Below are 13,671 nucleotides of genomic sequence, written 5' to 3' on the forward strand. Positions count from 1 at the left end.
CTTTGCCTGGTCATGTTGCCACTCAATTACTTGACTTTTGGGCTTTTTGCCACATTAGGACTCTGCCACCAGACAGGGGAGCTTCGTTCCAAATGCTGGGGTTTTCTCAGCTGCCGAAGGTGTTAGTTGGGTTCCCTCTCAGAGTACTCCACATGCTCTGGCAAGCTGGTCGCATACTCCAGGACCTCCATCCTAGACTGCAATTCAGGTCCAAGCAGGTTAAAGCAAGAGCAATTACCCCCCAGACTGGTCGCTTATTTCCCCTACACTCTGCAGGCCAGGAGCTGAAGCTGCCACATGGCAGTGGCTGTGCCACAGCCCTCAGTGGCTTCTCCCTCCAGGGATAAAGGCTGACCACACTCCCAACTACTGGATCCCAAAGTCCACGCTTTACTGACCTCTCTCTGTGTCCTTAGCATCTATGTGTTGATAATTCTGGATCACCACAGCTGCTGGTGATCTGGAGTCCCTCCAGCCAGTGGCTGTCAGGCCGCCCTGGGGCTAAAACCTCTGGCTCGTGTGGGGCCAGAGTCGGCTCCCAGAGTGCTGCGTGCCAGGCTGTCTTCATAGGTTAGCTTCTCTGTGTCATTTTGTGGGTTCTGTAGCCCCAAAGTTTGTTCAGAGTCCCCTTTTACATGAATTGGAGGTGAGAACTGGAGCCCTGTGGAAGCCATCTTGACTCTGCCCCTTATCTCTCCATGAACACTAAATTTTACTGACAATGATACATCTGATGCAATTAAGCAATTTTGCTAAGCACCTGCACATGTCATGTAAAAGGAAGTAGTCTAGATATTGAGGATAAAAGCTTTTCTTTTCCATGTGGCCTTAGGCAAGTCACTTAACCTCAATTGCCCTTCCCCTTCCAAACAGAAAAAATTGTTTTTAATTAAATTAAATAAATAAAAACAAGATTTTATTTTTAAAAAAATTATATGATAAAATCCCTACCTTCTAAGTAGTGACTGGGGGGTTGCGGAATGGGAATATATTTCAAAGAGACTAATAGGACTGTCATTGGCTTTTAAAACAAGAACATCTTATGAATTCAATGAAAAAGACCAAATTAAATTGGCTTTTTTCTATCATTCAAATCCAGGCAGATAGAAAACAAAACAGTTCAGCAAACCAACAAGCACCATCATATGACTCTGCAAAATGGCACCAAGATTAGCCAGAGACAATGTGTCCTATTTTCTTGTTTAGCTGCCAAGCCACAGAAAAGAACAAAGAGCTAGTCCAGAGACAGAATATATGGAACATATTTGTTTCCTTTGAGAACATTTATTATGCAACTGAATGTTGGAAGTCGTGGCAAGTAAAATAAATTCAAATGTTTGATAAGGGAATGTCATATTTAAACAATGACATATCATTCTCTTAATTGACAGTGTAAGAAGAAATTGTAGTCCAATGCTGGGAGTTTCGGGAGGCCAGACAGGAGAGACCTGGGGTCACTCCTCAGCATCTCCAGCTATTTTTTTTTTTGGAGTTAGTGTGGTGAAAATTTTTGGACATACCAACTTGTTTTGCATGACTATGCATATTTATTACAAGGGTTTTGCTTTATTCTTTCTCCCCTGTGGAAAGAGGAGAGGTGTGAGGGAGAGAAAACAAATTCTTATTAATTGGGAAAAAAAAAATTAATTCCAGAGCTAGTATGGTTTACTAGAAAAAGTGTTAAACTAGAATAGGCCAAAGCAGGTTCAAATCCTGGTTCTGACATTTATTGGTTCTGTCTGTGGTGACAGTAGAATCACTTAATTTTTCTGAACTTCAGTTTCCAAAAAGGGATCATAACATCTGCACTAACTACTTCATAGAGTTTTGAAAACAATTTTTTTTAAAATTTTGAGCATTAAATGTGAATCATTATCATTAGCTGCAGTAGTAAAAAGGAAAGGAGTTAGAAGACCTAAGCAGTCATTAAGAAGTTGATGTGCACTTGGCAGGAGGTATCTAGTGGAAGGTTCCAGCAATTTGTCCTTGGCCCTATGCTTTTCAATGATTTTATCATTGATTTTCATAGAGATAAAAATGACATGGATATCACACATTTAGATAACTCAAAGCTTGGTGAAGTAGTTAATGTATGAGACAACAAAGTCTGAAACAGAAAACACCTTAATTGGGTAGAATGATGGCCAGGTGGTGGAGTGTGAAAGAGCTCTGGCTCAAAGATGGGAAAGGCAGGGGCCCTCCAAACAATGTTAAGGTAACACCTCAAATGCATTCTGGAGGGGCAGGACCAACAAATGGACAGAATGAAACACTTTTTCATACCAAGACAACTTAGGAGGGTGGCGGGAAAGGTTTGTCTCACTGGGGTAACAGTGAAGCACAGATCAGCACAGGCTGATCACAACAAGCCAGCAATACGCCTTCGAGAAAAATGAATCAGAAGCGGCAGTTTATGGAGCTTTCAGGCCACAGACCTAAGAAGGTGCCTGACAACTAGTCAAGAAGATTACAGGGACCCCTTTGCTGGTACTGGGCACAGGACTCCGCTGCACTGCCCATATGCAGTTCCAGATCACAGTGCCAGGGTGAGGAGAAGGAACACTAGCACATGAGTGCATGCAGTTACAGGGGAGCAGGGGACCTGGTCACAGTCCCAGGGTGGAAAAGAGTGCTTGTGGCTGCTCACAGACCAGAGCATGAGCCAGGAAAGCAGTGACCTCACCTCCCCTTAGACAATAATCAACCCAGAAGCAGAGCCCAACTTTAACATAAAGTTTTTTAAAAGTCAAGATATAGGCTGGAAAAATGAGCAAAAAACAACAAAAAAGAACTTAACCAAAGAAAGTGTATGGCAACAAGGAAGAGTGAAACACAAACACAGAAGACAATGACATCAAAAGCAGCTACATGCAAAGCCTAAAAGAATAATGTGAATTGGTCCCAGGCCATCAAAGAGCTCAAAAAAGGGTTTTAAAAATCAAATAAGAGAGGTAGAAGGAAAATTGGGGGGAAAATGAGAGTGATGTAAGAAAATCATTGGGGCGGCCAGGTAGCACAGCAAGTAAGAGCACCAGCTCCAGTGTTGGGATGACCTGGATCAAATCCGGGCTCAGACACTCAGCACCACACCCAGAAATAACTGGCCGTGTAACCTTGAGCAAGTTACTTAACCCCGATTGCTTAAAAGAAAAAAAAAAAAAAAAAACAATTAAAAAAAAAAAGGGCTTGGTAAAGGAGGCACAAAAAATACTAAAGAATATAACACCTTAAAAAACAGAAGAGGCCAAATGGTAAAAAGAGGCACAGAAATCCAATGAAGGGAACTCCTTAAAAAGCAGATTTGGGCAAATGGAAAAAGAAGTACAAAAATTCAATGAAGAAAAGAACTCATCAAAAATTAGAACTGGCTAAATGAAAAAGGAAGTACAAAAGCTCACTGAAGAAAACAATTCCTTTTTTTTAAAAAAAAGTTAAGTATTTTTAAAAATTAATTTATTTTTAGTTTTCAACATTCATTTCTACAACATTTCAAGTTCCAAATCATCTCCCCACCTCTCTCCTCCCTCCCACTCCAAGATGACATGCATTCTGATTACTCCTTCCCCCAGTATGCCCTTCCTTCTATCACATCCCACCCCCATTTATCCCCTTCCCCTTTATTTTCTTTTAGGGCAAGATAAATTTCTCTACCCCATTACCCATATATCTTATTTCCCAGAAGCATGTAAAAACAATTAACATTTGTTTTCAAAAATGAGTTACACATTCTCTGCTTTCTTTCTTCCCCACCCACCCTCACTGAGAAGGCAAGCAATTCACCACAGGCCATGTGGTAGTTATGCAAAACATTTCCATAAGTCATGTTGTGAAAGACTATGTTTCCCTCCATTCCATCCTGCCCCCACGTATTGTATTTTCTCTTTTGACCCTGTCCTTTTCAAAAGTGTGTGCTTCTGACTAACCCCCCCCCCTTCCCCCATTACTTTCCTGTAGGGTAAGATACCCAACTGAGTGTGTATTTTATTCCCTCCTTAAGCCAAATCCAATGAAAGTAAGATTCACTCATTCCCTCTCACCTCCCTCTTCTTCCCCTACATTGTGAAAACTTTTTCTTGCCTCTTTTATGTGAGATAATTTACCCCATTCTATCTCTCCCTCTCTCTTTCTCTAAATATATTCCTCTCTCACTCCTTAATTTTATTTTTTAGATATCATCCCTTCATAATCAACTTAACCTGTGCTATCTATCTATCCATGTATCTACCTATCTATGTATCCATCCCTTCCAACTACCCTAATACTGAAGTCTCATGCATTACAGATATCTTTCCTCGTAGAAATGTAAACAGTTCAGCTTTAATAAGTCACATATGATCTCTTTCCTATATACCTTTTCATGCTTCTATTGAGTCTTGTATTTGAAAGTTGAATTTTCTATTTAGCTCTAGTTTTTTCAGCAAGAATGCTCAAAAGCCCTCTATTTCTTTGAATATCCATTTGTTCCCCCTGAAGGATTATACTCAGTTTTGCTGGGTAGAATATTGGTTTTAATCCTAACTCCTCTGATTTCTGGAACGTCATATTCCAAGCCCTTAAGATCCCTTAATGTATTTCCACAATACTCAAATTGTTTCTTTCTGGCTGCTTGTGATATTTTCTCCTTGACCTGGGAATTTGGCTACAATATTCCTAGGAGTTTTCCTTTTGGGATCTCTTTCAAGAGGAGATTGGAGGATTCGTAAAATTTCTATTTTCCCCTCAGGTTATAGAACATCAGGGCACTTTTCCTTGATAATTTCTTGAAAGATGATGTCTAGGCTCTTTTTTACTTTCAGGTACTGATAATTTTTAGATTTTCTCTCCTGGATCTGTTTTCCAAGTTAGTGTTTTTTCCAATAAGATAGTTCACATTGTCTTCTATTTTTTTGTTCTTTTGGTTCCTTTTTATAATTTCTTGATTTCTCATAAAGTCATTTGCTTCCATTTGCTCCATTCTAATTTTTAAGGAATTTTTTTTTCAGTGGGCTTTTGGACCTCCTTTTCCATTTGGCCAATCTGATTTTTAAGGCATTCTTCTCCTCATTGGTTTTTTGAACCTCTTTTGCCCTTTGGGTTAGTCTACTTTTAAAGGTGTTATTTTCTTCAGTATTTTTGGGGGTCTCCTTTAGCAAGCTGTTGACTAATTTTTCATGATTTTCTTTCACCACTCTCATTTCTCTTTCCAATTTTTCCTCTACTTCTCTTACTTGATTTTCAAAATCCTTTATCAGCTCTTCCATAGCCTGTGACTGATTCATATTTTTCTTGGAAGCTCTTGATGTAGGAGCTCTGACTTTGTTGTCTTCTTCTGGTTCTATGTTTTGATATTCTTTGTAACCCAAATAAGGTTCTATAGTCTGACTTTCTTTTTTTTTACACTGTTTACTCATCTTCTCAAATACCTGTCTTTCTAACTCCCTATCAAGGCAGGACTCTGCTTCCTGCGGGAGTGGGGTGAGTATACTGTCCCAGGCTTCGGGGGTTTTGTATCAGCTGCTGGATCCCCCACTGTCTGTGGTCCTAGAGCTCAAGAGCAGCCACTGCTGATGCTTCCACCTACACCACCCTGGGGCTGGGGTTGGACTGCGTGCACTCCTCTTTCACCCAGTTCCCACAGAGTTCCCCCACTGACCTTCCACACTGTTCTTGGTGTTCGTGTTTTGAGAAGTCTGGAAACTGGCACAGCTGCCAGGGATTCAGTCTCCTGCGGCCTGCTCTGGCTCTGTCTATGCCTGGCGCAGCCCATGTCAGACTCTGCTCTGCTCCCAGCCCAGTGCATTGTAATCCTCATGTGGCCCTTCCAGGCTGTCTTGGGCTAGAGATATGTTTCACTCTGTCATTTTGTGGGTTCTATAGCTCTAGAATTTGTTAGAGTAATTTTTTAGTTATTAGGGGGGTTTGGGGGCAAGCTCAAGCAAGTTCCTGATTTTACTCCACCATCTTGGCTCCACCCCTGAAAAAATTCCTTAGACTATTAAGTGGCAATAATGACTATAAAAGACATCAAGAAATAATAATTTTTTTTAAAATGGAAAAATAGAAGAAAATGTGAACTATTTCATTGGAAAAACAACTGACCTGGAAAATAGATCAAGGAAAGATAACTTAAGAATTACTGGACTACCTGAAAGCCATGACCAAAAAAAAGAGCCTAGATACCATCTTTCAAGAAATTATCAAAGAAAACTACCCTGATATCATAGAACTAGAGGATAAAACAGAAATTGAAACAATCTACCAATGATCTCCTGAAAGAAAATTCCCAGGAATATTATAGCCAAATTCCAAAGCTCTGAGTTAAAAGAAAAAATACTGTAAGCAGCAAGGGGGAAAAAAACAACTCCAAAAAGATTTAAATATCATGGCTCCATAGTCAGGAGAACATAAGATTTAGCTGCTTCTACATTAAAAAGGAGTGGAAGGCATGGAATATGATATTCCAGAGGGCAAAGGTGCTAGGATTACAACCAAGAATTATCTACCTAGCAAAACTGAATATAATCCTTTAGAGGAAAAATGGATTTATGAAATGAAATTGAGGACTTTCAAGCACTCCTGATGAAAAAATCAGAGGTGACTAGATACTAAATAGAAGACTCAAGAGAAGCATAAAAAGGTAAACAGGAAAAGAGAAATAATAAGGGATTCAACAATGTTAAATTGTATACATCCCAACATGGGAAGATGATACTTGCAACTCCTAAGAACTTTATCATTAGAGCAATTAGAAGGAGTACACATGGACAGAGGATACAAGTATGAGTTAACTATGATGGAAATGATACCCAAAATAATAAAATAAAAAAAAAAGAGTGAGAAAAAGATGTTTTGGGAAAAGGGGAAAGAGAGAAGTAGAATGGAGTGAATTACATCACATAAACAGGCATCAAAAGAAGAGCTTTTCGGGAGGCTAGATGGCAAAGTGAGTAGAGGGCTGGCCCTGGAGTCAGAAGGACCTGAGTTCGGATCCGGCCTCAGACATTTAACACATACACACACACAAAAACTAGCCGTGTGACCTTGGGCAAGTTACTTAACCCCAACTACCCTCCAAAAAGAAAAAAAAAAAGAGCTTTTACAATGAAGGGGAAGATTGAGGGGGTGGGGGACAACACTTGAACCTTGCTCTCATCAGAACTTGATCAAAGAGGGAATAAGTATACATTCCTACAAGGAAATAGGAGGGAAGGGAGATAAGTGGGAATGGGAAGGGCATGACAAAAGGGAGGGCAGATTGGGGGAGGTAGTGGTCAAAAGCAAAACACTTTTGAAGTGTTTCACAAGGTGAAAGGAGAGAAAGAGAAAGAGAAATGGAGAGGGAGGGAAACAGGTGAGAAGGAAGTATACTATGAATGTGAATGGGATGAATTCACCCACAAAATGGAAGTAGATAGCAGAGCAGATTCAAAACCAGAACCAGAATCCTCCACTATGTTATTTATAAGAAATATACTTGAAGCAGAAACACACACAGAGTAAAGGTAAAGGGCTGGAAGAAAATCTATTATGATTCAGTTGAATTAAAAAAACAGGAGTAGCAATCATGATCTCAGACAAAGCAAAAGCAAAACCAGATCTAATTAAAAGAGATAAGAAGGGAAACTACATTTTGCTAAAAGGTACATGCACCAAATGGTAGAGCTTCCACATTCTTAAAGGAAAAATTAAATGAGTTACAAAATAGATGGTAAAACTATTCTAGTGGGAGACATGAACTTTTCCTTTTCAGAACTAGTTAATCTAACCAAAAAAAAAATAAGAAAGAAATTAAAAGCATAAAAACTTTATAGTTAAGTATCCCTTTGAGGAACAGGCATGTAAGACCCTCATGAAGGAAAGGTTGGAAGAAATGACCAGAATTATTAGACTTTTAAAGCACATTGCCCTCCCTCTGCCTCTCTCTTTTTACACACACACACATAAACACTTTTTTGTTGTTCAGTCATTTCAGTTGTGTCTGACTCTTTGTGACCCCATTTGGGGATTCCTTGGCAAAGATACTGGCATGGTTTGCTATTTCTTTCTCTAGCTCACTGTACAGATAAGGAAACTAAAGCACATTGATGCACTGGTGGTAGTTTGGCACAGATATTCTAGAAAACATTCCCCTGAAAGTACTAAACTGTGGATACCCTTTGACCAGCAATATCACAATTAGGTCTATACACCAAAGAAATCAAAGAAAGAGGAAAAGATCCTATATGTAAGAAATGTTTATAGCATCTCTTTTTGTGGTGGCACAGAAATGGAAACCAAGGGAATACCTATCAACTGAAGAACAGCTGGACAAATTACAGCATATATATGAATATAATGTAAAATTATCAGACTGTAAAAGACAATAAAAAAAGACAGGTTCTGAGAAGTCTGAAAAGATTGTATGAATTGATGCAGAGTGAAGTAAACAGAACTCGGACATAAAATTTATATTATAGCAACAATATTGCAAAACCAAAAAAATTTGAGACTTAAAGATACCACTATGGCAACAACTCACTTTTCTAGGCTATTAGTTTTTACAGAAATGTTAGTTATACATAATAAAAGGGACTATTCTAACCCATAGCTCCAAATCTGCTTCAGTTTCTCCTTTTGGGTTACTTGTGTAGCCTCAGTAATGATAACAACCCATATTTCATTTCCACTTTAAAGTTTATGAAGCATTTTTCTTACAACAACTCTGATATAGATGATTATTACCCCCATTTTGCAGATAGGGAAACTAATGCTCAGAGAGGTTAAGTGATTTACATAGGGTCACAATCTAATTTTAAAAAATTTAAACACTTAGGTATATTGTCAATTTTCTTTTTTCAATATCATAAATTAGAGACATTCAATATAATCAAGAATTATAAAATACAGCCCAGTAGTTTGGATCCCTTCAAAAGACGAGAGTGCCACAATACACAGATCTCACTATTTATAAGGGAAGCAATTGTGCTTAAAATTTCACAGGACCTTAGATCTAGAAGAGAACTTAGGTCATCTACCCAAACTCTTTATCTAATGTTTTACTGATAATCGCCCGCCCCCCCCCCCACATTGCTGTCATTTTCTATTACTCTTTCCAACCCCTATTCCAAAAATTACTCTCTCTGAAAAAAGTTCAGGAAGAACACATTGATCATGTCTGACAGGAGGTGCCTCATTCAAAACCTAAGGTCTACCACTTTATTACTGAGAATGCATTATCATTGGAGTTCAGACTGGCAAATGCAGTGACCTGAATTTTGACTTCTTTTAATCTAGTCCCTTCTTATTCTTCATAAACTTCATAATCTAGTCCCTATCATTTCAGATAAAAACCTGAGGTTTAGAGAGGAAGTGACTTACTCTGGATCACAGAATCAGTTATTACAATATCCAGAAGTAGAATCCACATTTTCTGACTCCAATTGCAGTGCTGTTTCCATGACAACAGGCTGCCACCTCAGTGAGTGAATGAATGATCATAATGAACTGGAAGGTTGAAAAAGAGAGACCAAGACAGAAGGAGGAAGTATCACTTTGAAGGTCTTGGTAAAGCAGGGCAAGACATACTGGGTAGAACAGTTAGAGTATCAGACTGGAATTCTGGAGAAGACTAAATTTGAAAATCGGAATCCTAGCCCTAATGTTTATTAGTTCTGAAACGCTAGAAAACTTACTGCCCCCACCCTCACCCCCGTCAGAGCCTCATTATCCTAATCTATAAAATAGAACTACTAAAACCTATAAGTACTTCATAGAGTTAATGAGAGGAACTGCAAAGTGTTACAGAAATGTGAGCAATTATTATTTGCCCTCAGAGAGTAGTAGCGTTAGGGTCTGTGGGGAAGAAATTATAGGAAAGAAGAATCTGGCTCAATTTAAGGAAGAATTTTCTCTGCCCTCATCAGACATTTTAGGAAGGATACTGACAAAATGAAGTGCACAAAAAAGGGTAATGCAGATGGTGAGAAGACTAAAGACAATTCAGGTATCTGAGGAAGGTATTGGGGCTATTTAGTATAGAGAAGAGAAGGCTTAGAGGTTAATAAACATCTGAATGGCTGTCATGGGGAAGAGAGATGAGACTTGTCCTGGCTAATCCTAGAATATAAAACTGGGAGCAATGGGAGGCAGTGTAAGATTTAGGGTCAATTAATGAAAAACTTTCTAAAAGAGCTATCCAAAAGAGAAAAAGGTAATTGTGGAAATATTAAGAAGCCCTATCAATCTAGGTGTTCATGTTAAGGCTAGATGATTACTTTTGGAAAAGTTTTAGAGAGGATTTTATTCAGGGACAAATTGGACTAGATGGCATTTAAAATCCCTTCCAAATCTAAGATTCTATGATTTTATGAGATAAATCTGCTAATTTGCAAAGTTTTTCTGTTAACAGTTTAAACATATTACCCTCTTCTCTACTGTAATCAAATACATGCAAAAGCTATGAGAATCAAAGTAATTTTTATGAACTATATGCTTCTCACCCCAAAAGATAATTACTTCATTCTGAATTAATGACAATTCCTTTTGATCTACTGGCCACACTGTTTGCATGCTAATTTCAGCATATATCAGCTAGTATTTATACAGTACTCTGACATCAAAGACAATAACATTTACTTGCTCATTAGGCTTATGAACTATACACCTACATACTATACATCGGGATAGTAATAGCTCATTACTCTTAATTGCCAAAAAGGACCTCATCAATGATTTAGGCTAAACTTTTGAGTACTTTTGGACAGTTAACAGCCACCCTATTTGAAATGGGTTACCTTTGAAATCAGTGCAACAAACACCTGACATCCATGTCTTTACAATTAAATTCAAACACTTCCTGAACACCTATTATATGTAGGTTCTGGGTGGAAGAAGACAGATAAAGTATAATCTTTACACTGAAGTAGTTTATAATATAGTAACGGAGAATTAAGACATATAGGCTTACTTCAATTCACTGAAGATCCATAATTGCATTAGTTAGTGTATTCTTCTCTATGGTCCTAAGTTGCTGTGGCCAAAAAATTCATCCCCTAGAAATGAGACACTTCAGACTTAGCAAAGTGGTCTGTGGACAACAGACACGACAGTGTATTGCTGGGCTTGAAGATTTTCCCAGCTTACCAGAAATTCTGCACTATTGGCAATGCCTTGGGGACCTCAAGGTCATTTTCATGTATGTCATAATGACATGTCATCGTAGGACATTAGAGAATTGAAGACAGTATTTAAATTGAGTATAAAAATGCATTTAATTGTAAAGACATGGATGTCAGGTGTTTGTTGCATTGATTTCAAAGGTAGCAGCATTCAGTATTGACTGAAGGATGAACTGAACTAAACTGTCATAGGGTACAGCATCTAGTACAATAGCCATAGGAAAAGTGAGAATAAAAAGTGGGAAGAAACAAAAAGACAACCTTAAAGGCAATGAGGGCAACTAGGTGGCAGAGTAGATAGAGTGCTGGGGCTTGGAGTCAGGAAGATTCATCTTCAAATCTGGCTTCAGACACTTACTAGCTGGGTGACCCTGGGGAAGTCACTTAACCCTGCCTGCCTCAGTTTCTTCATCTGTAAAATGAGCAGGAGAAGGAAATAGCAAACCACTCCAATATCTTTGCCAAGAAAACCCCAAATGGGGTCATGAAGAGTTGGACATGATTTAAACTGAATAACAACAACAACAAAGGGCAATGAAAGTAAAACTTTTGTGAAGAGCCTTGGACCTAGAATCAGATGACCTCCGTCTGAAACCCAGCTCTGCCAATAACCACTCTGCCCATGGCTGAGTGACATCCTTTGGGTAAACTCTGGTTTGCTCATCTTTAAAATGGGAATATAGGGCGGCTAGGTGGCGTAGTGAATAGAGCACTGGCCCTGGAGTCAGGAGTACTTAAGAGTTCAAATCCGTCCTCAGACACTTAACACAAAAACTAGCCATGTGACCTTGGGCAAGTCACTTAACCCCAATTGCCATCCCCCCAAAAAGCAACCCCCCCCAAATAAAATGGGAATATATATTTACACAGCCTACTCCACAGGGTTATTATTATAAAAGTGCTATAGAAATGTGCTACATTGCTATTAATATAAAATTAATATTATGAGTTTGAGACTTTGACACTTCATTGAATCAATGAATTTGTTGATAGTAATGTTCTTCCCACTGGTACAAGACTGCCATCCATCCATTCCTGCTCAGACTTTGTAATATTAGATCACATTCTTCCACAGATACTGTAAACACAATCCACTTGGTTGGTGACCCTTTTATGTCTTTTTACATTTTGTAGAAATAATAATAATGATGATAATGAGGATGATGAGGATGATGATGATGATGATACGCCAGCCACCTTAAGTTTTTCCATGTAAACAGGTTGTGGCCCAAGTTCATATGCCTGCTTTTAGCTCGTGGGCAAATCCTATTGGGGGCCTCAACCACTATGTTTGGGGGCTCATTTCAAGGGAGTTATTCTTTATTTACATGCTAACTTAGGAAGATTCCAACTCTATAAAAGAAGTAAGGAAAAACATGGTCAGACAAGTGTCCTCTGCTTACCTGACTCTAGTCCTCCATACGCATAAGGGTACTGCACACAGAGGGAGAGCTGCAAGCCAATCTGAGTCTTTCCAGCCGAACTCTGTCCAACAAGCTCTGTGATTCCCTCCAGGGGCAGACCGCCTCTTAAAAGTCTGTTAAGTACTGAGCAGCCAAAGCCGAGTTTCTTATGCTGTGTTGGGAATTCTTCTTTCTGCTGATATATGTGAAGTGCTGAAGGATTTTAAAAGAAAACAAAATGAAACTCCATGAAACAGTTTTTCATTAAGAATCAACAAATCAACACTCAAGTTTTACAAAACATCACAGATGCTTGTCATACCAAAGGCTTATCTGGCATATCTAGTTAGCGATATAACTCCTGAGAGATAAGCAGGCTAGCTGGCTAACTTTTTAATACTTAGTTTGTTGTGGTTCAGTCATGGCTGACTTCTTGTGATCCCATTTGGGATTTTCTTGGCAAAGATACTGGAGTGATTTGTTACTTCCTTCTCCAGCTCATTTTACAGATGAGGAAACTGAGGCAAACTGGGTTAAGTGACTTGCTCAGGGTCACCCAGCTAGTAACTGAGGCCAGATTTGAACTCAGGAAGATGAATCTTCCTAACTCCAGGCCTGGCACTCTATCTGCTGTGCCACCCAGCTGCCCTTTATACTTAGTTACATGGCTTTATTTGGCAGGGGTGGGAGGAGCTTTAATCTTTATTAAGCATTTCTGGGTTCAATGGCAATCTAAACATTTTATTCATAAAGCACACCCTACGGAAATATTTTCCTATTTGCACAATATTAAATGTGAGAAAAAGTGTCCCATGAGAGACCATTACAAAATTTCCATTCAATTAAGTCAACCTTTTAAAGCAGTGTAGGAGAGTAAAATGGAAAGAAGATGAAAGACAATCAAATGACATGGAGTCTTAGTTCTGCCCTTACTAGGTATGTGAATGACTTGCTCAAATTCCTCACCTATAAAATGGATATAACAATACTTGTGCTCTCTGTCTCACAAAACTTTGAGGATTAAATGAGATAAGGTGTATAAAGTACTTTGTAAATTACAAGATGCTATTTAAAAGCCAATCATCACTATTTTAAGTGTTTATTATGTGCTAGAATATGATGGGGGCTTATGA

At 38.7% G+C, this 13,671-nt stretch overlaps 1 protein-coding gene across 9 annotated transcripts in view; it reads right to left on the reverse strand.

The window, feature by feature from the left end:
* XRCC3 (X-ray repair cross complementing 3) overlaps positions 1 to 13,671 on the reverse strand; it is a 64,755-nt gene that overhangs the window by 24,376 nt on the left and 26,708 nt on the right. For all 9 annotated transcript variants that reach the window (XM_069103806.1, XM_069103802.1, XM_069103801.1 and 6 more), the window contains one exon: positions 12,539 to 12,751. In XM_069103806.1, the coding sequence (XP_068959907.1) occupies positions 12,539 to 12,751 (213 nt within the window). The remainder of the gene's footprint in view (positions 1 to 12,538; positions 12,752 to 13,671) is intronic.

Source organism: Petaurus breviceps, unplaced genomic scaffold, assembly GCF_028583685.1.
Source record: "Petaurus breviceps papuanus isolate PSGF00001 unplaced genomic scaffold, PetGlider_PUasm1.0 64, whole genome shotgun sequence".
NCBI classification, from domain to species: Eukaryota; Metazoa; Chordata; class Mammalia; order Diprotodontia; family Petauridae; genus Petaurus; species Petaurus breviceps.